Source organism: Chiloscyllium punctatum, chromosome 10 (assembly GCF_047496795.1).
Source record: "Chiloscyllium punctatum isolate Juve2018m chromosome 10, sChiPun1.3, whole genome shotgun sequence".
NCBI classification, from domain to species: Eukaryota; Metazoa; Chordata; class Chondrichthyes; order Orectolobiformes; family Hemiscylliidae; genus Chiloscyllium; species Chiloscyllium punctatum.
In genome coordinates, this window is record NC_092748.1 from 49,857,230 (window position 1) to 49,883,502 (window position 26,273).

General features: G+C 40.7%; 1 protein-coding gene across 1 annotated transcript in view; it reads right to left on the reverse strand.

Moving 5' to 3' along the window:
- Nucleotides 1–26,273, reverse strand: part of itga4 (integrin alpha 4) — a 170,470-nt gene that overhangs the window by 54,199 nt on the left and 89,998 nt on the right. Inside the window, exons 16-18 of the mRNA XM_072579090.1 lie at nt 20,175–20,327; nt 19,453–19,529; nt 981–1,131 (exon numbers count right to left, since the gene is read on the reverse strand). Coding sequence (XP_072435191.1) covers nt 981–1,131; nt 19,453–19,529; nt 20,175–20,327 — 381 coding nt within the window. The remainder of the gene's footprint in view (nt 1–980; nt 1,132–19,452; nt 19,530–20,174; nt 20,328–26,273) is intronic.

Below are 26,273 nucleotides of genomic sequence, written 5' to 3' on the forward strand. Positions count from 1 at the left end.
GTTTTGGCCTCAATTGCTTTCCGTGGCACAGAATTCCACAGCTTAACCGCTGCCTGGCTGAAGAAATTTCTCTTCATCTCAGCCCTAGATGGCTCACTGCAGACTGAGATCCCTGGTTCTGGTATATGGATCATGATAGTGACTTTCTGGGCTAGATTTTCATTTTGTGACAAAGCTCACTAGTGATCTTGAAGGAAGCTAGCAACGTTTGTAGTGTACATTCCCCTTTCCTGACATCAGTTTTAATCTGACACCATGTCAAGGGATCTGCACCACTGTAGCAGCAGTAATGCCAGAAAGTTGGATGTCAGATTGCAGCAATCATATTGGATTAGTCTCACAGACTGCAAATAAGCTTGAATATAAAAAAAACATTTTTTCCCCCAGAGAGTAAACCCAATTATTGTGCTTTGATTTACATAGAAACTAAAATGTTCATATAAACAAATTAATTTTTTTCATTGTTCAGAGAAAATTGGCAATCCACAATATAAAATATATAAATTTAACTTTTCAGGGCCAGTAAGGCTGATTAATAGGAATTTTGAAGTTGAAAACCGTTTAAAACATATTTATACCTGATTCAACATGGTGTCGACTTTTAAAATGTTTTTACTGTGAAGGTAATAGCATAAGAATGGAGCTTTTTATCACTTTAGAGATTTCCCACTGAATGTATTCAGGGTGATCTAAACCACGCATCCTCATGGAATGATGACAGTGAATGCCACCAGTTTCACCATCCTTATCACAGAAAAATCCAGATCACATTGTTAATTCCAAATTGTCTAACTGAAACAACAGTATAAAAATAGTGAAATCTCCAATGAGGTATGTAATATTTTGTTATACATTACTTGGACAATATTAGACATCCTTTGGTCAAAATAGAACATGTTAACTCTGATGCCCAGAGGCCAAGCTGGATTTGTTAAATGTCGTTTGCAAATTTACATTTTGACAACACACATTATACTTACCACTTCAAGTATTTTTATGAAATGTAAGTCTTTGGGAAATTTAACAATGAGAGTTGTTGAGTATGCATCATCCCCTGCATTGAATAGCAATACATTCAAAATAACCTTCTTTGCCTCTTGAACTGCCAGATAGGATTTGTTTACTTGGGACCTAGGAAACAATATTATCAAACCCAACTTACTATATAAACATCACAAAGATTTTCTTATCATTACAATATACATTGTTACCAAGTTCTTTGCTAAGTATATAAAATGTAAAAAAAAGATTTTTTTTCATTAATCATTATTACTGTAGGAGGTAAGTGATATAATAACAAAGTTTTGCAATAATTATTATCCCTATCACGTCTATCTTTCTGTGTGCAATCCCAAAAGTCTCTACAATAATCCAGATGCAGATCAACAAAAAGATTGCTGAATTTGAAAATGATCAAACAAAGATGATGTTTTAATATTCCTGTTTTCATTACAATGATTCTTATCTGGCATTTGCTATAAAAGTAAAATTAAGGATTTGAATATAGACACAAAGATTGTGATATTGTGGATGTTTTCCTGCCAGAAAAACAAGACGTTTGTAAGATATTCTGGCTTTTACCCAGCATATTAGTCACTGAACACCTTTGGGAAGAAATCTGGCAAGTAGACAAATAGTAAAAGGTGAAAAAATTGTGCATAACTTGGTTTCAGGGTGATTACAAATAATAAACACTATAAACGAGCAAAGTATATTCTTAACCAAAATGAGAAGATACATTTTCACTATCTGCAACATTTTTGCGTTCCTTTTCTTTTGGCAAGGAATAACATTTCAACTATTTCCCAGAGAGTGTATTATCTGGCTCCTGATGATGTTTCCATGGTACTGCCACTGAGATGCCCATCAGTCTGGTGCCAAGCATACAGCAAAGCACCAGGTGTGCATCTGGGAGCGTGACAAGGGTACGCTAAAGACTTCCACTGATGAATAATCTTTCTTCTGCCCTACACAAAAATTATTTGGCATAGCACAAAGTCAGACACTCATGCAAAATACTGGCACTGAAAATAATAAAAGTAAATGTGTTTTAATAATTTACTAAATTCAAAACTACATGGAACAGCAAAATCATTTAAAGCGCTATGATCATAGAGTTATTATTACATTATATATATCTTGTACATTTTTTAAACTATGACAACCAGCACTGTTTTCATCTATCTCAGCACTACCTGCTTGTCACTTCCTAAAAAAATCTAAATTCAAAGCATTAACTAGGCCTCTTTGTAACGTCTTCATGGATTAGGAATGTCCGACATAATGAGAGAGAAGAAAATATCAAATTCACATGCGTATGAAGCTAAGAAATAAATCAGAGCCTAAATTCTATGGGACATATTTCCCATTTATGAAGTAAATGTAGTGTAACCTGAACATGCCTGTTAAAAGACTGGGTGTCGAGTCATTCTGTACATTCCACATCAACTTGATCATACTGGGCGAATGACACTTTTGCTGAAGAATGAAGCTGGTGATATGGTTGGAATTTTCAGTCAGCAGTGACACGAGGTCCTCACTGCTGAAATTACAGAAAGCTGCCGACAAAAGATCCAGTGACCCCTACAGTGTGGATTCCTGTGTTTCTGACATTAATCTAATTCTGGCACCAACAAAATGGCATCTCTAGCACATGGTAAAGGTGATGCCATCAAGCAGGTTTTAAAAAAACCTGCTTGATGGATACATACAGTCAGCAAATCAGGCAATAAAATCCACTGATCATTTTTCACATTTAATCATTCCACAGAGAGTGAAATAAAGATTAGCACATGCACTCAGGTAGCTAAAGCATTTAATATTTTCAAAGTTGGAAAATTTTTTATCTTGAGGGAAATATTTATATTCTATAAGTATAAAATTCTTTTTCAAAGCTAGAGACTCTGTTCAACAATACTACTTAGAGTCATAGAGCAATGCAGCATAGAAACAGACCCTTTGTGTCCAACTCATCCATGCCAACCCTTATCCTAAATTAATCTAGTCCCATTTGTCAGCATTTGGCCCAAATCTCTCTAAACTCTTCCTATTCACATACCCATCCAGATGCTTTTTAAATGTTATAATTGTACCAGCCTCCACCACTTCCTCTGGCAGCTCATTCCATACACGCACCAGCTTTTTTTGAAAAAGTTGCCCCTTAGGTCTCTTTTAAATGTTTCCCCTCTCAGCCTAAACCTATGCCCACTAGTTCTGGACTTCCCCCACCCCAGAGAAAAGACCTTGCCTATTTACCGTATCCAGGCCCCTCATGATTATATAAACCTCTATAAGATACCCCTCAGCCTCTAATGCTCCAGGGAAAACAGTCCCAGCCTATTCAGCTTCCCCAACCCTCAAACTCTCCAACCCTGGCAAGATCCTTGTAAATCTTTTCTGAAACCTTTCAAGTTTCACAACATCCTTCCTATAGCAGGGAGACCAGAATTGCAGGCAGTATTCCAAAAATGGACTAACCAATGTCCTGTACAGCTGCAACATGACTTCTCAACTCCTATACTCAATGCGCTGTCCAATGAAGTATACCAAATGTCTTCTTCACCATCCTGTCTACCTGTGACTCTACTTTCAAGGAATTATGAACCTGTACTCTAAGGTCTCTTTACTCAGCAACACTCCCAAGGACCTTACCAATAAGCTCATCCCTGATTTGCCTTTCCAAAATGCAGCCCCTCATATTTATCCAAATTAAACTCCATCTGCCACTCCTCGACCATTGGCCCATCTGATCAAGATCCTGTACAACTCTAAGGTAACCTTCTTCACTGTCTACTACAGCTCTAACGTTGGTGTCATCTGCAAACTTCCGAACCATACCTCCTATGTTCACATCCAAATCATTTATATAAATGACAAAAAGCAGTGAACCCAGCATGATCTTTGTAGTACACCACTGGTCAGAGGCCTCCAGTCTGAAAAGCAACCCTCCTCCACCACCACCCTCTGTCTTCTACCCTCTTTAGTATGCCACTAAAAACTCAACAGACTCACTTAACAAGGTTCAACTTGTGTGATTTTTGTTTTAAAACTGATTGAAAATCTCATAGGCGCAAGTTAAGTTCAATTCAGCAATACCTAAAGATTCCCATCTGTGGGGATGTTCACAGCAAATAACAGCAAATCTCAGATGGAACCTCATTGATTTCTATGTTTAATGTGCATGTGTGAACACCAGAGATTGCTGTCAGTTTCATAGCTCTAATGATGAGCACCAACAGTTTTGCCCCACAACCTTAATATATGGCTATTTAGTAAGGTGTGAGTGATGGAAAGATACATTAACTCAGATAAGCAGAACAGAAAAGGAGCAATATTTAAACATTTTCTTAAATTTAAGGTGGTATAACTGCAGTAATTTTCCAGGTTGCTTGTGCAACATATAGGTTTGATACCCGTCCTCTTTATGTAATTAACCTGTCCCTAGGAAACAGATGAGATTAAGGTATACGTAAGAGGTGATCAGCAGTCCAGCCCTGTGGAGCTTCGATATTCTGCAAAATATTTTACATCCCATTGTTTTACTTAAGATATCTATTTATTGGCATATTTAAAAGACTGTAAATCACAAAAAAAACAAATGCATTATTGGTTTTGTAGGTCATATCCAACTGGAATTTGCCAAATTAATGACAAATGGAAACGAAAGGGAAACCAATGTTTTTTGATTTTCTTCCTATGTAAAATGTTTCAAGCGTTTTTCTTTACAAAAGCACTTTATGTATGTTAAGCTTCAAAACATCCATAGCTTATTTACAGCAAAATATAATGTGGCAGGCATGTAAAAATAATAGTTAGACTTAGAATTATTTTTCAGTTTTACTCAGTTTGATCGATAAACAGCTGTAAAATTTGAAAATATGTCAAATCACTTGTATTGTAGCTTCAGAAAATATTTTAAATTATCCTTTTAAAATATACTTTACTATGTTAATTTTTCATGGAATATACAGCACGGAATCAGGCTGTTCAGTCCAACTGATCTGCATTGGTATTTATGCTTTACACAAGTCTCCTTCCATGCAATACACTTTACTTTGCCCTTTGAATATATTGTTTTCTGGCCTAGTTCCTCTCGTGTACTCTCTAGTTTTATGCTGAAAGCATGCAAGATTGGGAACTCAACATTTTAGCCTCTCTCTGAATATTGAAGTGTAGGTATTTTCTGAAATAACCCATAGGCTGGTTTTCTGCCCCAATGCACCCTTTACTTACACATGCATAGTAATTGACACAGGTCTGACTTGCTCAGAACCAGCTATCAGAGTGAACAGAACTTCTGACACTTCTGTCAGCCAGGGCTCCCTGATTGGACCAGATTAACAGTCCCAATCAGGGATCTCATATTCTATGAGGGCCATCTGGCTGACCTCGTTATAATCACAATATCCCTCTCCCTCTGAGTCCCATGGGTCCAGTTCCTCCCATTCAGCCTCGGATATGGGCAACATGTACCAGACCGTAGCCTACCTCTTGTGTCCTCTTCTTCAGGTGGTAAAGATGTCAAGGCTGTGACATCCGCTGTCCATCTCAGACTTTGAGGTTTCTTTGATGCTAGATGGGAGGGGGAGAACCCACAGGTTTTAAAGCCTTTCCAGCTGTTCTGGCAGGCTAGGTATGTTTTACTCCTGCCTTAATTGTGAGTTTGCAACTTTCAAGTGATGCTTGTGCTTGTTCAGGACTGATTCTCCTACTCGAACTGTGTACATCACAGGACCTCACCTCACATCGACCATGCCTCTTACCCAAGCAGGGCCATTTCTGTGGTTTCAGCACCAAACTTCATCCCCTGAAGTAGACTGTCTCTCTCACTTACAGTAGTCTGTGTCTGGCATTGGAGTTCCTGATGGAAAAATCAGATTTAACCTGGTGCAGAGTCTTCTCTCCATTAGCAACTCTGCTGCAGCTTTCTCTGTAGTTGTATTAAAGTTGGACCAATAATCAAATGGGAACTGGGACAGTTTGGTATCAAGGTACTAGGCTGTTTCTTTAAAACTGCCTTCAAAGTTTGGACTGTTCTTTCCACCAGACCATTGGATGATGGTCGGTTTGGACTTGTCCTTATCTGCCAAATGCCATTCAACTTTCTGAAATCGTCAAACTCCCTGTCAGTACATGATGGTCCATTGTCTGTGACCAACACTTCTGGGAACCTATGCATTGCAAAAGATGCTTGCAGCCTTTCTATTGTCATGCCAGTGTTTGACGATACTGGCATATGCAAACACTGAGTGGGCATCCACAATGACTAAGGACGTCGAGTCCATTAAAAGGGCCAGCACAGTCGTAACCAAGTCCAAGATTTACCTGGCCATTCCGACGTATGTTGGGGTGCTGCTGGCGATGATTTTTATCTTTGTTGGCGCTCTGAACGCTGCCCCACCAACGCAGCTATGTCTGCATCCAATCCTGGCCACCAGACATAACATCTCACCAACATCTTCATTTTGGAAACCCCTAGATGACTCTGGTGGAGATCAGCCAGTCCCTGTTGGTGACCTTCACTCTTGCTCCTCATAGTAAAATGCTGACCTCTGGTGATCTGGTCTAGCCGGGTCCAGAAAGAGTTCAATTTTTGTGGTGTTGGAGCTTCTGTTTCTCCATCACTACAAGCTCTTTTAGTTTTGTTAATCCAGAAATCACGTATCCACAATCTGATAATGTCCAGATTACCTGGAAGAATGTCCAGAAAGTTTAAAACCAGAATGGACCCTTCCAGTGGTGGTACCATTGACAGTGCATCTGCCAGTGGCAGGTGGCTCAATGCATCCACATTTGCTACTTGGCCTCCTGTACTCATTCCTGATGAAGGGCTTATGCCCAAAACCCGAATCCCCTGCTCCCTGGATGCTGCCTGATCTGCTGTGCTTTTCCAGCACTACACTTTTTGACACCCAGACAATTTTCTAACTTGTAATTGTACACACTTCATCTTATAGCCCACAGGTGAATTTGACCTGAAGCTATAGGTGGCATGGTCTTGTCCTCTTTGAGTAGCTCAAGCTCAAATTGTGTGTTACTATTCCAAATTTACATCTGTAAAGATATTGATGGAACCTTCTCACACCAAAGATGATCAACAAACTTTCCGTCTCTATCTTATTAACATACATATAATCTTCTTATGAATATACAAATTAGGAGCAAAATTAGATTACTTGCCCCAAGAACCTGTTCTATCATTCAATAAAAGCATGGCTGGTCTGAAGAGTTTACCTGCCTGATAATCATTCACCACTTTACTTACCAAGAATCTAGCCACCTCAGCCTTAAAAATATTTTAAACGCTGATTCAACTGTCTTCCAAAAAGACAGTTCTATCCAATATTCTCTGAGAAAATGATCCTCACCTGAATTAAGCAGGCAAGTTCTTATTTTTTTTAAATTGCAACTTTTATTTCTAGATTTTTCCACAAGAAGAAACATTCTTTCCACCTTATCAAGACCCCTCAGGATTAGATTCGATTCCTTACAGTGTGGAAACAGGCACTTCGGCCCAACAAGTCCACACCAACCTGCTGAAGCGCAACCCTACATTTACCCCTTCACCTAACACTACGGGCGATTTAGCATGGCCAATTCACCTGACTGCACATCTTTGGACTGTGGGAGGAAACCGGAGCACCTGGAGGAAACCCACGCAGACACAGGGAAAACGTGCAAACTCCACACAGTCAGTCACCTGAGGTGGGAATTGAACCGGGGTCTCTGGTACTGTGAGGCAGCAGTGCTAACCACTGTGCCACCCACAAATCTTGTATGTTTCAATCAAGTCACCCTCTAAGCTCCAGCAGATACAGGCCTAGCCTGCCCAACTTTTCTTCATAAGGCAACACACCCATTCCAAACATTAGGCTAATAAACCATCTCTGAATTGCTTCCAAAACATTCACATAATATCTTTAATAGGGAGATCAAAACTGCATATACTACTCCAGACAAAGTTTCACCAGTGCCCTGTATAATTTATGCAGAACCACTCTACTTTTGTATTAAAATTCCCTTGCAATAAATAACAACAACCTACTAGCTATCCTAATTACTTGCTGTATCTGACTACTCATCTTTTGCGAATCATGCACTAAGATACTCAGATCTATGTACACCTCAGAGCTCTACAGTCTCTCACCATTTAGATAACATCTATACTCATACGGACAAAATGCATGGTTTCATACTTCCTCCAGTATCATTCATCCCTTTGCCAGATTTTCGATCACTTGTTTAAATATATCTCTTGGTAGCTTATTAATTTATTTATTTATTTACTTATTTCCTCCAGTGAACCTTCTTCAGAACAAGAGTCTGAAGCAAGGTCACTGGAATCCAAACATTTGCACAGTTGGCTGGACAGCTGGTTTCCAATGCAGGGTGCTGCTAACAGAGGAGAGAGTGAGGACTGCAGACGCTGGAGATCAGAGCTGAAAATGTGTTGCTGGAAAAGCGCAGCAGGTCAGGCAGCATCCAAGGAGCAGGAGAATCGACGTTTCGAGCATGAGCCCTTCTTCAGGAATGAGGAAAGTGTGTCCACCAGGCTAAGATAAAAGGTAGGGAGGAGGGACTTGGGGGACGGGCGTTGGAAATGCGATAGGTGGAAGGAGGTTAAGGTGAGGGTGATAGGCCGGAGTGGGGGTGGGGGCGGAGAGGTCAGGAAGACGACTGCAGTTTAGGAAGGCGGTGCTGAGTTCAAGGGATTTGACTGAGACAAGGTGGGGGGAGGGGAAATGAGGAAACTGGAGAAATCTGAGTTCATCCCTTGTGGTTGGAGGGTTCCTAGGCGGAAGATAAGCAACCGTCGTGTTGCTATTGTCTGGCGATGGAGGAATCCAAGGACCTGCATGTCCTTGGTGGAGTGGGAGGGGGAGTTAAAGTGTTGAGCCACGGGGTGGTTGGGTTGGTTAGTCCAGGTGTCCCAGAGGTGTTCTCTGAAACGTTCTGCAAGTAGGTGGCCTGTCTCCCCAATATAGAGGAGGCCACATCAGGTGCAGTGGATGCAATAAATGATGTGTGTGGAGGTGCAGGTGAATTTGTGGCGGATATGGAAGGATCCCTTGGGGCCTTGGAGGGAAGTAAGGGGGGAGGTGTGGGCGCAGGTTTTGCATTTCTTGCACTTGCAGGGGAAGGTGCTGGGAGTGGAGTTGGGTTGGTGGGGGGTGTGGACCTGACGAGGGAGTCACGGAGGGAGTGGTCTTTTTGGAATGCTGATAGGGGAGGGGAGGGAAATATATCCCTGGTGGTGTGTTACGTTTGGAGGTGGCGGAAATGACGGCGGATGATACGCTGTATATGGAGGTTGGTGGGGTGGTAGGTGAGGACCAGTGGGGTTCTGTCCTGGTGGTGGTTGGAGGGGCGGGGCTGAAGGGCAGAGGAGCGGGAAGTGGAGGAGATGCAGAGGAGGGCATCGTCAACCACGCCTGGGGGGAAATTGCGGTCTTTGAAGAAGGAGGCCATCTGGGTTGTACGGTATTGGAACTGGTCCTCCTGGGAGCAGATGCGGTGGAGACGAAGGAATTGGAAATATGGGATGGCGTTTTTACAGGGGACAGGGTGGGAGGAGGTGTAGTCTAGGTAGCTGTGGGAGTCGGTCGGTTTATAGTAAATGTCCGTGTTCATTCGGTCGCCTGAGATAGAAATGGAAAGGTCTAGGAAGGGGAGGGAGGAGTCTGAGACGGTCCAGGTAAATTTGAGGTTGGGGTGGAAGGTGTTGGTAAAGTGGATGAACTGTTCAAACTCCTTGTGGGAGCACGAGGCAGCGCCGATACAGTCATCGATGTAGCGGAGGAAAAGGTGGGGGCTGATGCCAGTGTAGCTGCGGAAGATACACTGTTCCACATATCCTACGAAGAGGCAGGCATAGCTGGGACCCATGTGGATGCCCATGGCTACTCCTTTGGTTTGGAGGAAGTGGGAGGATTGGAAAGAGAAGTTGTTCAGGGTGAGGACCAGTTCAGTCAGTCGAAGGAGGGTGTCAGTGGAAGGGTACTGGTTGGTACGGCAGGAAAGGAAGAAGCAGAGGGCTTTGAGTCCTTCGTGATGGGGGATGGAGGTGTACAGGGACTGGATGTCCATGGTGAAGATAAGGTGTTGGGGACCGGGGAAGCGAAAATCATGGAGGAGGTGGAGGGCGTGGGTGGTGTCCCGAACGTAGGTGGGGAGTCCTTGGACTAAGGGGGACAGGACCGTGTCGAGGTTTGCAGAGATGAGTTCAGTGGGGCAGGAGCAGGCTGAGACAATGGGTCAGCCGGGGCAGTCAGGTTTCTGGATTTTGGGCAGGAGGTAGAAACGGGCGGTGCAGGGTCATGGGACTATGAGGTTGGAGGCGGTGGATGGGAGATCCCCTGAGGTGATGAGGTTATGGACGGTCTGGGAGATGATGGTTTGGTGGTAGGAGGTGGGGTCATGATCAAGGGGGCAGTAGGAGGAGGTGTCTGCGAGCTGGCGTTTAGCCTCAGTGGTGTAAAGGTCGGTGCGCCAAACTACTACCGCGCCTCCCTTGTCTTCTGGTTTGATAGTGAGGTTGGGGTTGGAACGGAGGGAGTGGAGGGCTTCACGTTCCGAGGGTGAGAGGTTGGAGTGGGTGAGAGGGGTGGAGAAGTTGCGGTGGCAGTTGGCTATGAAGAGATCGAGGGTAGGTAAGAGGACAGCATGGGGTGTCCAGGTGGATGGGGTGTGTTGGAGGCGGGAGAAGGGGTCCTCAGAGGGTGGTCAGGAATCCTGGTTGAAGAAGAAAGCGGCGGAAGAATTGTTCAATGTCACGCCGCATGTTGAACTCGTTAATCCAGGAGCATAGTGGCATTAAGGTGAGGCCTCTGCTGAGGACTGATCTTTCATCCTCAGAGAGGGGTAGTTCTGGAGGGATGGTGAAAACACGGCAGGGCTGGGAGCCAGGACCAGGTGTGGGGCTGGAGCTGGGAATGGGGGCAGGGTTGGGCATGGGGGAGGGGACAAAGGTCGGCATGTGGGTGGGGTTGGGCGTTGGGGCAGGGACGGAGATCAGCGTGGGGGCGGGGTTAGGCGTGGTGACGGAGATCAGCGTGGGGACGGAGATGCATGCAGCGGGGTGGTCGTACAGGTTAATGATGTCACTGGGGGCGGAAGTGGCTGTGGCGACAAAAGAAACGGTGTTATTCTCAACAGCCGTGGAGGCTGCGAATCTGTCGGCGATGGTCTTCCTGGCGATCGTGGAGGCAGTTGTCTGGGCGGCGATCGCGGAAGCTGCGAGGTCGGTGGGGGCGGAAGTGACGTCATGGATCGCAGCGGCGGTCGCTGCCACGGGCGCTGTAGCGACCACGTGGTTAATGGCGCCGGACTGATTTCGGAGGCTGTTGGAAGATTCTGGAACAGTTGAGGAACCCAGAGTGTGGGAGTAAGTACATGAAAGTTTTTGGTACTTACTGTCTTTAATTTCCGATATGGCTAGGAAGAACTGTTTGTTTAGTGTATGGACTCTTCTGTGGATGAAGAACAGTAGAGGTCCTTTGCAGGTCTGTGAGAGTGTTGTCCTGAGCTGGGGCAGGTAATTGCTGCTAACAGAACTAGTTCAATTCCCGGAACAACTGAGGTTACCATGAAGGGTTCTCCTTGTAATCTCTTTTGAGGTATGGTGACCTTCAGGGTAAATCCTCCACCAGTTATCTCACACTCTAATGAAAGAGCAGCCCTATTGTCTGGTAAGACTTTAGCAACTCTCCCTTATATATCTAATTCAATTCAGTTTCTAGTCAATGGGAAACGCAAGGAGGTTAGTAGTGGGGGGATTCAGTGATGGTGGCATCAAAGAATAGCAGTTGGATTGTCCCTTATTGAAAACAGCCTTTCCCTAGCATTTGAGTTGTTATGAAGTTGAAGGCGTGTACTGTCCCTTTAAGAGAGTGTGAATGCTGTTCTGAACTGAGAGATTAAAAGCATCTGCATATATGACTAGATGGCAGTCCCAGAGTATACTGTAAAATTGAAAATACGTAACATTTGGCTGTGAAATGTTTTCCTGAGTTGGTTGCGGTTTTGACAACAATTCAAACTTAACCATTTTAAATTATGCTCCAGGATAGTAAAATCCAATCAAGTTTAAATTTATTATTTTGCCAACATCGAACCAATGAGACAATCTGATGTTGAGGGGGTTATAAAATGCGGACCTTTTGAAAACTGGTCAGAGAGAGAACTGCCATTGAGACAGAAATGCCTGAAGATCTAACATCTTGCTCTCCAAGAAGTTAGGAAACACTCTCTATCAAAAGAAACCTTTTCATGTGAAACATACTCACAGTAAAAAGAAAGACAACGTCCCAGAGAGATCCTCAGCAAGAAGAAGACTGACACAGAAGACGACAGTCACTGTGTTGCCTTGAAATTAAGTTGATGTCACTTTAATAAGTGTCTTATGGAACAGCATATTGTTATAGAGTTGGAGGCAGATAATAAGCAGTTAAGAGAAAGTGGGTCTTAGAATTGTGAACAATTGTTTAATGTTCATTGTTAGAGTTAAAAAATGTTATTTTCTTTAAATAATGGAATTTGTGAGTTCTCTGTCATATACTTTAACAGATTATGAGGTAAGGTGAGCTTTTTTGGGTGCTTGCGTTTAATTATCAGAGGGGTTCATCTTTGTGTTATAACAGTATGGTGTATATATTACTTATCACTTGTCAGCATAAGTCTAGAGATTGTCCAGGTCTTGTTGTATTTGAACATAGACTGCTTCAGTATCTGAAGAGTCACAAATGGTGCTGAATATTGTTCGCCAATGATTGCACATTTCCAATTCTGACCTTATGATGGAGGTAGATCATTGATGAAGCAGCTGAAGATAGTTGAACCTAGAACCCTATCCTGAGAATGGGTACAAAATCCCATGCAAGGACTGCACAAAACACTACATAGGACAAACAGGAAGACAGTTAACGATCTGTATACACGAACACCAACTAGCCACGAAACGACACGACCAGCTATCCTTAGTAGCCACACACAGACGACAAGCAACATGAATTCGACTGGGACAACACTACTATTATAGGGCAAGCCAAACAGAGAACAGCCAGGGAATTCCTAGAGGCATGGCACTCATCCACAGACTCTATCAAACAAACACATCGACCTGGACCCAATATACCGGCCACTACAGTGGACAGCTGGAACTGACAACCGGAAGCAGCAGAGACAGGCCACTATAAATGCTGGAGGAAACAGCACAGAAGCGCTTTACAGGAGGCTCCCAAGCACTGAGGATGTCACCTAGACAGGGGACGAAACGTTTGCAAGACAAATTCCCAGCTCGGCGAACAGAACCACAACAACTCTTACCATCTGATTTGTATTTTTGACTGAATGGGCCTTCACTCAAAAAAAGGAAAAGGAAAATGCCATTGAGTCCATCAAAAATGGTTCTAGCCTTGAAATTAGATTGTGCTGCATTCTGCCAAATCTTGTGTAATTGCATCTAGGGAGTGGTAGAACTAAATTGCCCATTATCAGCATTTGAGATGATTAGGGTCATCATGTTCCATAGCACCTGCAGCAGCTCCTGTTGAGGCATTTTCTTCTAATACAATTTTAGATGATATACTGTTTTAATTAGACAAAGCACTGGGAAATTAGCAAACGATGCCAACAAAGAATTACAAAGATGAACAAATAAATATTCAATGATATGAACAGTTGAACTAACTTCTATGTACTTGATCCTAGTTTGTTTTGCAAAATACAAATCATTTCAATTATTCTCAAAGTATTAGTCCGCGCAACAAAACGGATTTCTTTTTCAGACAAGTTGAACTAAGCCTCTTGTGTGTTTTTCACACTTACACTTTCCCTCACACTCTTGATTGCTTTATCCGGTTTCATTTATGAATTTTCTTGTTGCCCTCTTTTATATAACCAACCCAAAATGGTTTACTTATGTTGTATGAGTTATGCATAACAGATACTAGACTATGTCAGTTTCAAACTATTACTTTCACTTTATGTCAAATTGTCATAAAATAACTTCAAAAGTGACCATATCATGATAACCAATAATGGTGAGGATGGCAAGGTGGGGATAATGAACAGTGAGAGAGAAGCGGGAGTTCAGAAAGGAAAATAAGCTTTGTAAAATACAGCAGCTTGTGGGAAGATATTTAAAAGGCTGTAAAGAAATTGAACAGAACCAAAAAAAGTTAGGATATGGAAAGATAAAAAAGAGAAAATTGCTAAACCATGGGAATCCAAACTGAAATGGGTGTAAAATAAAGCACAAGCCATAAGAAACAAAAAAGCTTAGATACAAAATTAATTAAAATACCATATCATAACAGACCAACATGGGTAAAATATTGTTGTTGCTTGATTGGGATTCATAATGAAATATTCCTATGTTTAAATTTCAAGAACATAGTGGATGAGGGAAGAGGGATATTGATGATAGGTATTAGCTTTACATAAAAATAAAATATAGTGCCACTATATCAGGATTTTACTGGAGAGTTGGTGCAAACAGGATCCTATCAGATTCAAGTGAGGAACTAAAAGGTAGTGCTATCTTAGTGGGATACATTATTTACCACAGACCAATTAAAGGAGGAAAAAAATTGTAGTTAATTTTAAAAGGCATATTATATTTAGAAATTAGATTATAGCAAGTTTATTACAAAATGAAGTAAATAAGGGATAATGCAGTGAGAAAGCTTTGCATTCTCTGTTTGAAAACGTTTTCACAGTTAATACGTTAACATTCTAAAATGCTAGAAAGCTCTGCTTAATCTGGCTATGGAAATTAAACAGTGCAAGTTGACAATTTAAAAATCAGGGAACACTTAGAAACAAAGCCATATTATAATTAGGTACAGTGTAAGAGAAAATGAAAAAAGTAGAAGACAAGTACACATAACTGGAAAAAGATAAGTGAGATTGAAATAGAGAACTTTGACTAGATTAAACAATCATTTTCCTCAAGTGATAAAACCTTGGTCAGCAATTAGTAATATTCAATTATGAGATGAAAAGGGTGCAATTTATGAACAAAAATACTAGTTAGGAGCAGAAGGCAACTATTTGACTTCAAGTCTCCTTTCCTGCAAATCCTATATATCGTTTTATTCCTTTGTCAATCAAAATCTATCGAACTAAAGCCTTAAAAATTCTGAATGACACATCCTCTACTGCTCCCTGGAAGAGAATACCATGAACCACCAACTCTCAGAGAAGAAAATTTCTTACCTCCATCGATAAAGGAGATCACATTTTTAAACTGTGCTCCCTAATTTTCATCTCTCTTAAAATGAGTCATCTTTTCACCATCCACCTTTTAAGACCCTTCAGGATGTTGTCTGTTTCAAAATAGTCTCATTTCATTCTTCTAAACTCCAATGAATACAAACACAAGCTATACAATTTTTTTTTCTTCCCCTGCTAAGAAATCAGCTACTTCCTTCTGCTTTAGGCTCTGCCAGTGCCACAGATGAATATTTATCTGCACCAACATTTATGTAGATAGCACCAACTCACATCTACTGAGATGGTAGATGATGCAATGGTTAATATTTCACAAGGATCTGCATTAAGGGTGCACTTATAAATATTAACCTGGATTGAAAACTATGTGAGCAAAACACAAAACTGGTGTGCAAACGGAAAGTCAAGTGGCAAACTGGAACAAGGAAAGATACCAAAAGGAGCACTAAGTTAACAGATGGGCAGATCAGGTGATTCAAATGTTCAAGGTACAAAAATCTGAAGTAATACATTTTGCAAGATTAGGGAAAGAAATCCTACTGTAAAAGACTTATTTGTGGAATAGATGGATTTAGGTATATGGATACACAATTCATTAAAAGGTGGTAGTGCAGGAAATTACTTTTATATTACATGAAACTGCAGGCAAAGTACTTGGGTTGTTTGGAAGATGCCATAATTTGCATGCAGAAATTAAAACTAATCTGTTTAAATAGAAACATCCAAGGAATATGCTTTGCAAATTAGTAAACATGTTTTCCACTTTATTAAGCTGAGGCAAAACCATCCTTGTAATGAATCTCTATGCACACAATCTAATCCTGCCCAGTTATGTTGATACCATAGCATATAGAACAGAAAGATTTTTTATTTAAGAAATGCTGGTTAAAAACAAGGCAAATAGTGAAGGACACACCCAAGATTGAAAAGATTGAAGTAGCAAATTATGAATTTGTAATCAAATTCTGTGAAAAAGCTTATTTAAAAGCAACTCCATGCTTGGTTTCATTATGTATTTACTTGGGCCAATTTTAACTGTCTGATATCAACATTCATAGGATTGAAATGGGTTCAAAATGAGTCATTAGACATATTGCCAACTTAATGCCAACAGTCCAGTTTCAGGGAATAGGTCCCTTAATTATGCAATTTGGGTGTCTTTAGATGAAGTGCAGAGCCCAATTGCAATTTTAAGGAATCACAAGTAGAGTTTGCACCATGTGTGAAGTGCTTCAATTGGCTTCACAACATTCCTAACGGCACTTTGCCTTCATTCCTGCCTTAGAATTAAATATGGATATGTTTTGTGGAGGAAAAGTACAAAAATAATTTCCTGTATATTTTAATCCAGAAACTAGTCTTATACCTACAGTTTGCAGGTTCCATTTAAATGAAGCAAGGCCCTAAACAGGTTTTGGTTTCTTCACAAATGGGTATTTCACTGCAAAGGAGATGAAATCAACTCAATTTACTTCCGAGGATGTGAAAGATTTGTTTCTCACTCTACAGTTGGTACATATGCTTAAATATCAGCTGGCATTAAGGGAAATAGAAAATGTGATTTCACCATCTTTCAGTAGACGTTAATGAAGATTTTCTGGAGTTTTGTTATGCTAGTCTTTGCTGCAACAATTCTGGTGCACGATTCATTCTATCAGCTCCTTGCCAATGTTATGATTATCGTCACTTTGTCTAAGGTGATGTTCAATATTAATAGATCATCCAGACATTAGCAGATATGTTCAAAGTAGGTAATGGTAACAAGAGGATGATACTTATCATTATGACTATCGTCGCAACACTGATTGCAATTCATTGCTTTCAGCATCAGGAAACGTTAGCAGAAGATTGTTCAAAGTTTATACTTTCTGATGGCACCAATGTGGATACAGCATGCTGCAATTGATTCAGCCCTCTCTCACAGAAACTCATTATGATTTCACAGAAATCTGTCTTCATCAGTAAATGATTGACCTATTTCCACTGCTGGACAAATCTAAAGCCTACATGTGGCCTGATAGTTTTCTACTTCAAGTTGCCAAGCTTCTGCCTAACACCAACAAAACTTTTAATTGAGAGAACACCCCAAAATTTATAAATCAAATTCCATGGCACTTGAAACAAAACTTTTGTTTCCTTGAAACAAAACAAGAACTTCCAAAGAAGGATCACTGGACCCAAAACGTTAACTCTGATTTCTCTCCACAGATGTTGCCAGACCTGTTGAGTTTCCCCAGCATTTTACATTTTTGTTTCAGATTTCCAGCATCCACACTTGTTTCTTTTTTGTTCCATGGCATTTTTATATGGTATTAAATGGTAAAATTAAAAACAATTTTATGGAAAGGATGACCAAACGTTTGGAGAGTTGTATTTTAAAGGGCACTTTCAAGGAGGCAGGGAGGTAGAAAGGCAGAAGAGTCTATGAAATGGAATTCTAGTGCAGGGAATCTCAACGGCTATAAGACACAGCAGCCAACTGTTGGGTGAAAGGGAAAGGGATACAAAAGTCAGATGAACAAGACAAGACAAACCAGGGCAGCACTTACACTGTTAATGGTAGGGCTCGGGGAGTGTTGTCAAACAGAAAGATCCAGGGGTGTAGGTTCAAAATTCCTTGAAAGTGGCATCACAGGTAGACAAGGTTGGGGAAAAGGCGATTGGCATGTTTGCCTTCATTGGTCAGAGCACGGAGTTTAGGAATTGTGACGACATGTTGCTGCTGTACAAAACATTGGTGAGGCCACTTTTGGAGTACTACATACAATTCTGGTCAGCCTGCTATAGGAAGAATGTTATTACATTGGAAAGGATGCAGCAAATACTTACAAGGATGTCAGCTAGACTTGAAGGTTTGAGTTATAAGGAGATGCTAGATAGGCTGAGACCTTTTATCCTGGAACATAGGAGGCCAAGGGGTGACTTTACAGAGGTTTATAAAATCATGAGAGGCATAAATAAGGAGAATTGCCAAGATCTTTTCCCTAGGTTAGGAGCGTCCAACACTAGAGGGCATAGTTTTAAGGTGAGTGGGGAAAGATTTAAAAGGGATCCAAGAAGCGACCTTTTCACACAGAGAGTGGTGCATATATGGAATGAGCTGCCAGAAGAAGTGGTAGAGGTGAGTACAATTACAACATTTAAAAAAGACATTTGGACAGATACATGACTAGGATAGATTTAGAGGAATACAGGTTAAATGCAAACAAATGGGACTGGTTCAGTTTAGTGAACCTGGTCAGCTTGGAGGAGTTGAACCAAAGGGTCTGCTTCCAAACTGCATGACTGTCTGACTTTATTAACCATAGGGCGGGATGTAGATTGTAGGGCCGGAGCAGGCTTGACTGACAGCAAATCCATGAAGGCAATTAAATAAGGATGGAAATGGTACATTTGAGATGCTTGGGAGCAGGGAGCCAATGTAGGCAGTTGAGGTAGGTGTGGAATTTGAGTGGGAATTAATATTAAATGGCAGAGTTTGGGTGATACAAATTTTATTACAGTAGAAAATAGGAGCACAGAAATTCAAGTCTAAAGACAAAAAAATTTTAAAATGTTTGAGCAGATTTTGATACTGACAGAAGAAGGAACCACTCTGACGGTGAAAATAAATGACTTTTGTGGAAGAGCTATTGGGTTAATTGATTAGAACGTCAAGAATACAAACAGTCTGGTTTAGTCTAAGACAATGAGATAGAGAATAAATCAACTACAAGAATTGCGGGAGGAACTAAAAACAATAGCTTCAGTTTTCCCCCAGTGTTCATTAAAAAATTTCTGTGGGCTTTGGGTTAGTGGGCAAAGGCGAAAGGAAGGGGAAGAGGCAACTGAACTTACCGTCCAGACACATGACTGGATTTCTATTTCTTGAACACTTGACTAAAGCTGTTTCATTTGTGAAAGATGAAGACGAAATTAGATAGCAACGTGGTAGGGTAAAGATCTTTGGAGACTCAACTCGCCTTAGCTATTTCTCAAGCTTAGCTGGTTAGCAGGGTTGAAACAGGACAGACTGGAAATTGATAACCAACAGATGACCAGCTACAGCATCACTAATCAAACATCATGTCACAAAATGTAGGAAGGTCTAGCTGAGGCAGAATATCTGAAATAATTACTGAGAACATCATTTCTTTAACATGCTTTACCAAGTATGTACTTAAAACAGAAAATTCATACTAAAAAGAACTAACACACAACTGTATAATGTACATCACCCACCCTGTTAGCAGCAGTTTTCCAGAAACCTGGAGGTTAGCAGAACAATTTTCAAATGCACAATATCGCTCAAAATAGGTCTGTTCAAAAAAGAATGTAAGAGTAAATGTACAATATGTAAAATGAAACAATAAATAAAAACAAAGCTTATCATGATAATGTATAATTCAAAGCTCTGTGTAATTATATCTGAGACCATATAACACAGCTGAAATTTACAGAAAAGGTACAAATCCTCATTATCGCCACTTTATAGGTGATGGTTGTATTGTGGTCCTGATCTCAATTTCACAGATTTGGAGGTGAAAAAAGGAGAGTGAGCACAAGCCAGCAACACCTTACAATAGTGTTGGGGAGGCAAAAATAATAATCTGGCTCTATTGACAGCACATTCAGATAAATTAACTCTTCAGGGGCTACTGGATGTTTCTTTAAGCATCACCGGCTACCATAGTTCAAATGTTACATGCTCTGCACATCTGTTGTCAAATATAGCATGGATCCTGAAATGGACATTAAGAGTATTGTAACTTGGGAACTGTGGTCAAAAAACTGGTATCTAGTGTACTTTTGGAGGGAGAAGGTCAGATGGAAGATAACATGACTAACGATTAGTCCTGTTAACCCTGAACCACACTCAGCTATCAATGCAGCACACACCAATTTCTACCCCAAAGTCTTCAGTTGTATCACTGGATGGATAAAAAATATAATTAAATGCAAACCTTATTTTTGACTTCATTTGTTTGGTTTCCTGTTTTCTGCAAAACAGGTTGGAGTGGTCGGAAAGCATCTGTCGATTCATTCTTAGTAATATGTTTTTCCAGGGAATATGATACTTCAAAGTAAACTGGTGTCAAAATATCCCTGACATCCCTCTTTTAAAAGAAAAAGAAACATAATTCAGTGAATAACACATTATCAATGTGCACATATCTTTAAATATTTACCATTGCAATAGTGAGCTCAACCAACTAATCAAAATTCATAGAATCCATATGCATAATATAGATTTTGTGAATCTTGAATAGAATCCCTATAGTGTGGAAACAGGCCCTTCAGCCCAAAAAGTCCACACAAACCTTCCAAAGAGTATCCCAGCCAAACCCTTTTCCCTACATTTTACCCCGACTAATGCACCTAACCTACACATCCCTAAACACTTTGGGCGATTTAGCAAGGCCAATTCACCTGACCTGCACATCTTTAGACTGTGGGAGCAAACCTGAGTACCCGGAGGAAACCCACACAGACACAGGGAGAATGTACAAACTCCACACAGACAGTCCCCTGAGGCTGGAATTGAACCCAAGTCCAGAGCGCTGTGAGGCAGCAGTGCTAGCCACTGAGCCACTGCACCACCCCACCACCCCACGATAGTCGAGAGTAGATGCTGTAATATTGGTTTTAGCCTGCTTAAGAATGCAAGGCTAATAAAAAGATCACTAAAGGGGAAATAGGGTCACAAGATTTCTCAGGACTGGTTCAGATTGATTGCCAAAACATATCAGAGGTTTTCAATGGTCTCTTTGCATCAGCCTTTACTTCTCTGGACAGTTCAAACTTATAGTTGATATTGATAAGATGAAAGAAAACAAAAATCTATTTCTTCAGCAAGCCAAAATCAGAGGCATAAATTTACCACCAAAAATATTAGAAATGTTTAAGCTATTCTTTATTACGTACAAGTCATTGGTAGAATTGACTTATTAGAAATAAATGTCTAAAATTAACCTCAAAAAGATAGCTGCTGATGAAGGTGCATTTGGCTTTAAGTAATCAGAGAAGACTGACAGCCTGAAAATTACATCCATGGGGCAGATCCTTACTACCAGGGGAAATGTAGTAGTGGTGGTGGTGGTGATGGTGAGTGGGGTGGAGGATGGTGCATGGCATTAGTGAATAGTGAACCTGCAGCCTGAGATGATGAGGGGAGTTTTAATCCTAAGAATGAAAGTTGTTGATTATGTAGGTGATTAAAACAAGTAGATTTGAAATCACGGCTACAATCCAATTCCAACGTTGAGCCTTTAACAAAGGTATGTTTAAAATTCTGCAAATAACCAGTTCCTGAAGTTGATACCTTAATTAGTGTGAAAAGGTGGGTACTTGTGCTTCAAATAATATTCTCAGAAAGATATCTTTTCAAATGATATTTTTAAACCTGAAAGTCTCCAGTATAGACTTCCTGGGGATTAAGCAACTGGTTAGTAAAACAGAGTCAAGACTAAGCAGCAGTTCAGGGGATACATAAACTTATCATTACCCATCTGAGTAAAATCTCACTAACAGCAGCTTGTTTCATTAGTCTCTGACAAAGGATTGGCAAAGAGCTTTGAGAGAATGCAGATTTTTCTAAACTCTGCTGATTTTAAAATTGGTATGTTTAGAGTGAAAGGTCCATTGATCATGTATTGTAATACAACAGATACTTTACACAGCTTGTGTACAGGACTGAGATGCATAGACAGAGAACACGATGTAAAACCTTAGGAGAAGAACTCCGGGGTTGCAAAGGTTCAACTTCATTGGCCTCTTAGATAGCAGTGCTTCAGAGCAATCACTCGTTGACCTCATCCCTCACTGGCCTATGCGACTGCAGTGCTTCAGCACCTTGATAGCAGTTGATAACCTAGTGGTATATTTGCTAGACTATTAACCCAGAGATCCTAGTAATGTTCTGGGGACCTGCATTTGATTCATGCCATGGCAGATGGTAACATTTGCATTCAAGTGACACCCACGTGCCATGAATGAATTTTAAAATAAAAAAATTCCAGAGGCGGAGGTTGATATGTCAGATGTTAGCAGTTATCTATATTCTCCCACAGAAAGACCTATTCCTTTCACTGACCTGGAGGCCATGCATTAGCACTGGCTATAAAAATCACCATGGACCTCAATATTAGTTCTTTCTGGCTCACTATTTCGGATACATGAAGGGTCACAGATTCCTGCAAATAAATGCATATGCCAAATGGTAGATGGTTGGGGATAGGTCTGGGACATCCCCTATGGTCACAACAGGCAGAACCAGTGAACATTTGGATTTGGATTTTTGTTTGAGTTTCTACATCTACACAATGCCAGTCTGATGACAGTCTTAAGGTTTAGACACTGATGAAATAAGTAGGAGAAAGTGAGGATTGCAGATACTGGAGATCAGAGTCAAGAGTGTGGTGCTGGAAAAGCACAGCAGGTCAGGCAGCATCCGAGGAGCAGGAGAATTGACCTTTTGTTGCCTGAAACATTGATTCTCCTGTTCCTTGGATGCTGCCTGACCTGCTGTGCTTTTCTAGTACTACTCTCTCAACACTGCTGAAATGAAGTCGGCAAACATGTTTCAGAGATATTTGTAATTCAGTCACCAGCTATTGGTGAATGCCCTGTCTCTCCATCTCTGAAGGAGAACAATTCTGATTTCTCCATTTATTTCCATCACTATGTCAGTGATCTGCACAGTTTGTGACAGCCTACAACCAGACCACTTCCTCTTCCTTACATTTTGTATCTTCTTTCCTATAAAGCATTTGGTATACTTTCCATCATTGGTCAAAGCACTGAGTACAGGATTTGGCAGGTCATGCTGCAGCTGTACAGGACAGTGGTTAGGCAACTATTAGAGTATTGTGAGCAATTCTGGTCTTCTTCCTATCAAAAGGATGTTGTGAAACTTGAAAAGTTCAGAAAAGATATACAAGGATGTTGTCAGGGTTGGAAAGTTTGCTCTTTAGGGAGAGGGTGAATAAGCTGGGGCTGTTTTTCCTGGAGCGTCAGAGGCTGAGGAGTGACCTTATAGACATTTATAAAATGAGGGTGTGTTTACGATAAATAGACATGGTCTTTTCCCTGCGGTGGGAGTGTTCAGAACTAGAGGGCACAGGTTTGGGATGAGAGGGGAAAGATTTAAAAGGGCTCTAAGGTGTAACTTTTTCACGCAGAAGATGGTGTGTGTGTGGAATGAGCTGCCAGAGGAAGTGGTGGAGGCTGGTACAATTGTAACATTTAAAAGGCATCTGGACGGGTATCAAAATAGTAAGGACTTAGAGGGATATTGGCCAAGTGCAGGCAAATGGGACTAATTTAGGATATCCGGTCTGCATGAACCAGTTGGACCAAATGGTCAGTCTGTTTCTGTGCTCTTTGACTCTATGTGGTGAAAGAAACACATGTGTGAGCAAAGAACAGATATTCATCCGATAGGTGCAGTGCATTTGATGAGGGTAACGACGAGTCAAATGGAGAACACTGTGTAAGAGCTAGGGAAGGTGACAATGGTGAATTGATAATGAAGGAAATGTTGAATGTCAAAGAAAATTAAGACTGTGCTACTAGAAGTTTAGTGGATGGGAGGTCTGTTGTAATGGAGTGTGCTTGGTGAGCAAAAATAAATGGCTAGTGGACTTCAAGCACAGTTAAGAATCTTCTTTTTCACTACTATTCATCCATATGAGTGTCACTACCTAAGCCATCATTTACTACCTATCCATAATTGCCCAGAAGGCAGTTAAGAGTCGACCACATTGCTGTGGGTCTGGAGTCACACGTAGGCCAGACCAGGACATTAGTGAACCAGATGTGTTTTTGACAATCAACAGTAGTTTCACGGTCATCATTAGACTCATAACTCCAGATTTTTATTGAATTCAAATTCCACAATCCTCCAGGGTAGGAATTGAACCCAGTTCCCCAGGTTGTTATCAGAGTTTCTCAATTAAAAGTCTAGCCATAATACCACTAGGCCATCACCACCCCAAAACCCTCCACAAAACTGTGCTTGATTGTCCAGACTTCTTAGTCTTTAAAATTAGTTCTTGCATTGCATCCAGGATTGGAGGAGAGATTTCCTACTGTTCATTTCCAATTCACTTTCTTGATGAAAGCAGCTGGTTTTTGTCTCCAATGATATGGGTGAGTAAAGGCATTTTGCTCTTGCTCAAACTGTAGCCAGCCACAAATGCAAGGATGTGTTAGTAGTCATAGGTGCTCCTTTGCTCCATGTGCAGCATTCAGCATCAGCACATCCTGACTTCCCCAACTTCTATTTGCATAATGCACCTTTACAATGGAAACAGTGTCATGTTGGTGCACATCACGCTTGCTATGCATCTTGGAGATGTAAAACCCAGAATTCAAAATTGATTACTTTAACGCAGTTTCAATTGCAAATTCTGACCCACTGATGTGACTTCTGGGTTTTGCTCACACGTGTGCTGCCTTTCGATTAATATGAGGGCCACTAATTCTGATACTCCACCTGCTTAAATCAGCTCCATTATGATAGCTTAAGGAGGCAACCGAGAGACGAGAAATAGTTCTGCAGAGCCAGAACTGCAGTGTCACAGGCTGTCACGTTAATGGGAAAATCTGATTAAAAACATGACAAAAGAGATGTCTCCAGATGTTGACACAATTAACTTTGAAATCCTCAGAGGAACTGCTGACATAGAACTTCTGAATGGAAATATGACAGGATCTACAAATTTTAATAAGATGCAGTTTTAGAGCCAGAAAATGGGAGTCAATAAATTTTATTGGGAAAGTAGGTAAAAAGGTATCAGTCAGTAAGTAGAACGTGACATAGACACAGAGGTGGATTTGATTGAGAAAGGACTGCCATCACCTGTGATGTTCCCCCAGTTAAACAACAAATTAACATTTAATATCGAGATGAAGAATGGCCATGTTGGCAATGTATCAGAAGGCTACTATCGCCCATGGAATTGCACAACCTCATAAATCAAACAAAAATTAGGAATATGGTGAAACAATGTCACTATTCACATCTGTTCCAACACATCAGTTTCATTATGGAATTGGAAGAAACTACAATAATTAATGCAGAATGTTGTATTTTTTCATAGTCCAGTGGTACATGTAAAAAAAACTGTATATTCAGTGCTAAGTTGAGAGCCAAGTTCAAAGGGGAAAATAAAATACAGCCAAACAGCAGAAGCTGCATGCCCTAAGCATCATAACACATCCTGACTAGCCTATCATATATTTCCAAAACTTTTCTTCCAGGTTTGAAAAATCTGCGAGTTCACCCTTTAAGGTGTACTGCCATGAAGTTTGCAATTCCATTCCTGGTCTATGACAAATTATTTAGTGACAGCTAACACAGAGGCGACTAAATGCAAAAGGCCTCAATAGCCTCTGTTAGGAAGAATAATCTTAGCTGGAATCACTGTTCTCAGTTCCTGTCCTGCAAGGTGCATATCAGAGAAATACAGGTTCAGAAACAGGTTCAGAAACAGGTACAATGCCCCCCTCAGCTAACTAGCTCTTCAATATTGACTGTTCAGGCTCATATACATAGAATATCCATTTGAGTAAGGTTGTGATGAAAGTAGCTGGTAGCTCTGGAATTGAATCTCATGGAAAGTGCTTTATGTAGTTAACTCAAAAGGAACTTCTTGATTTCTAACCACCTACTGTGCAAAATATCCCAAGTTATTTGTGTAAGCATTGTAAACAGCTTCAAGCTGTGACTATTACAATGCTGGACTTGATTAAATTATTCCCAGGTGTAAGTAGTGACAGACAATGCTCGTCCTTCCAAAGGCTCACTGTTTCCATTCATACATATATGCTTGCTTGCTTTGACCTAAATTGAATGTCATTTAATCCGTATTAATTTTCCACAAGGTCTCTTATATATCTGCAGTATATTAACTAAATGTATCTAATTACCAATTGATTATTCTGTTCTCTGAATTAATAGAACTTAAGTGCATTCTAGTAAACACTTCATTTGAGAGATAATCAAACATTTACCCTTAACAGCTTCACCAGTATTACACTGTGCTTCAGGCAGTGCAGTG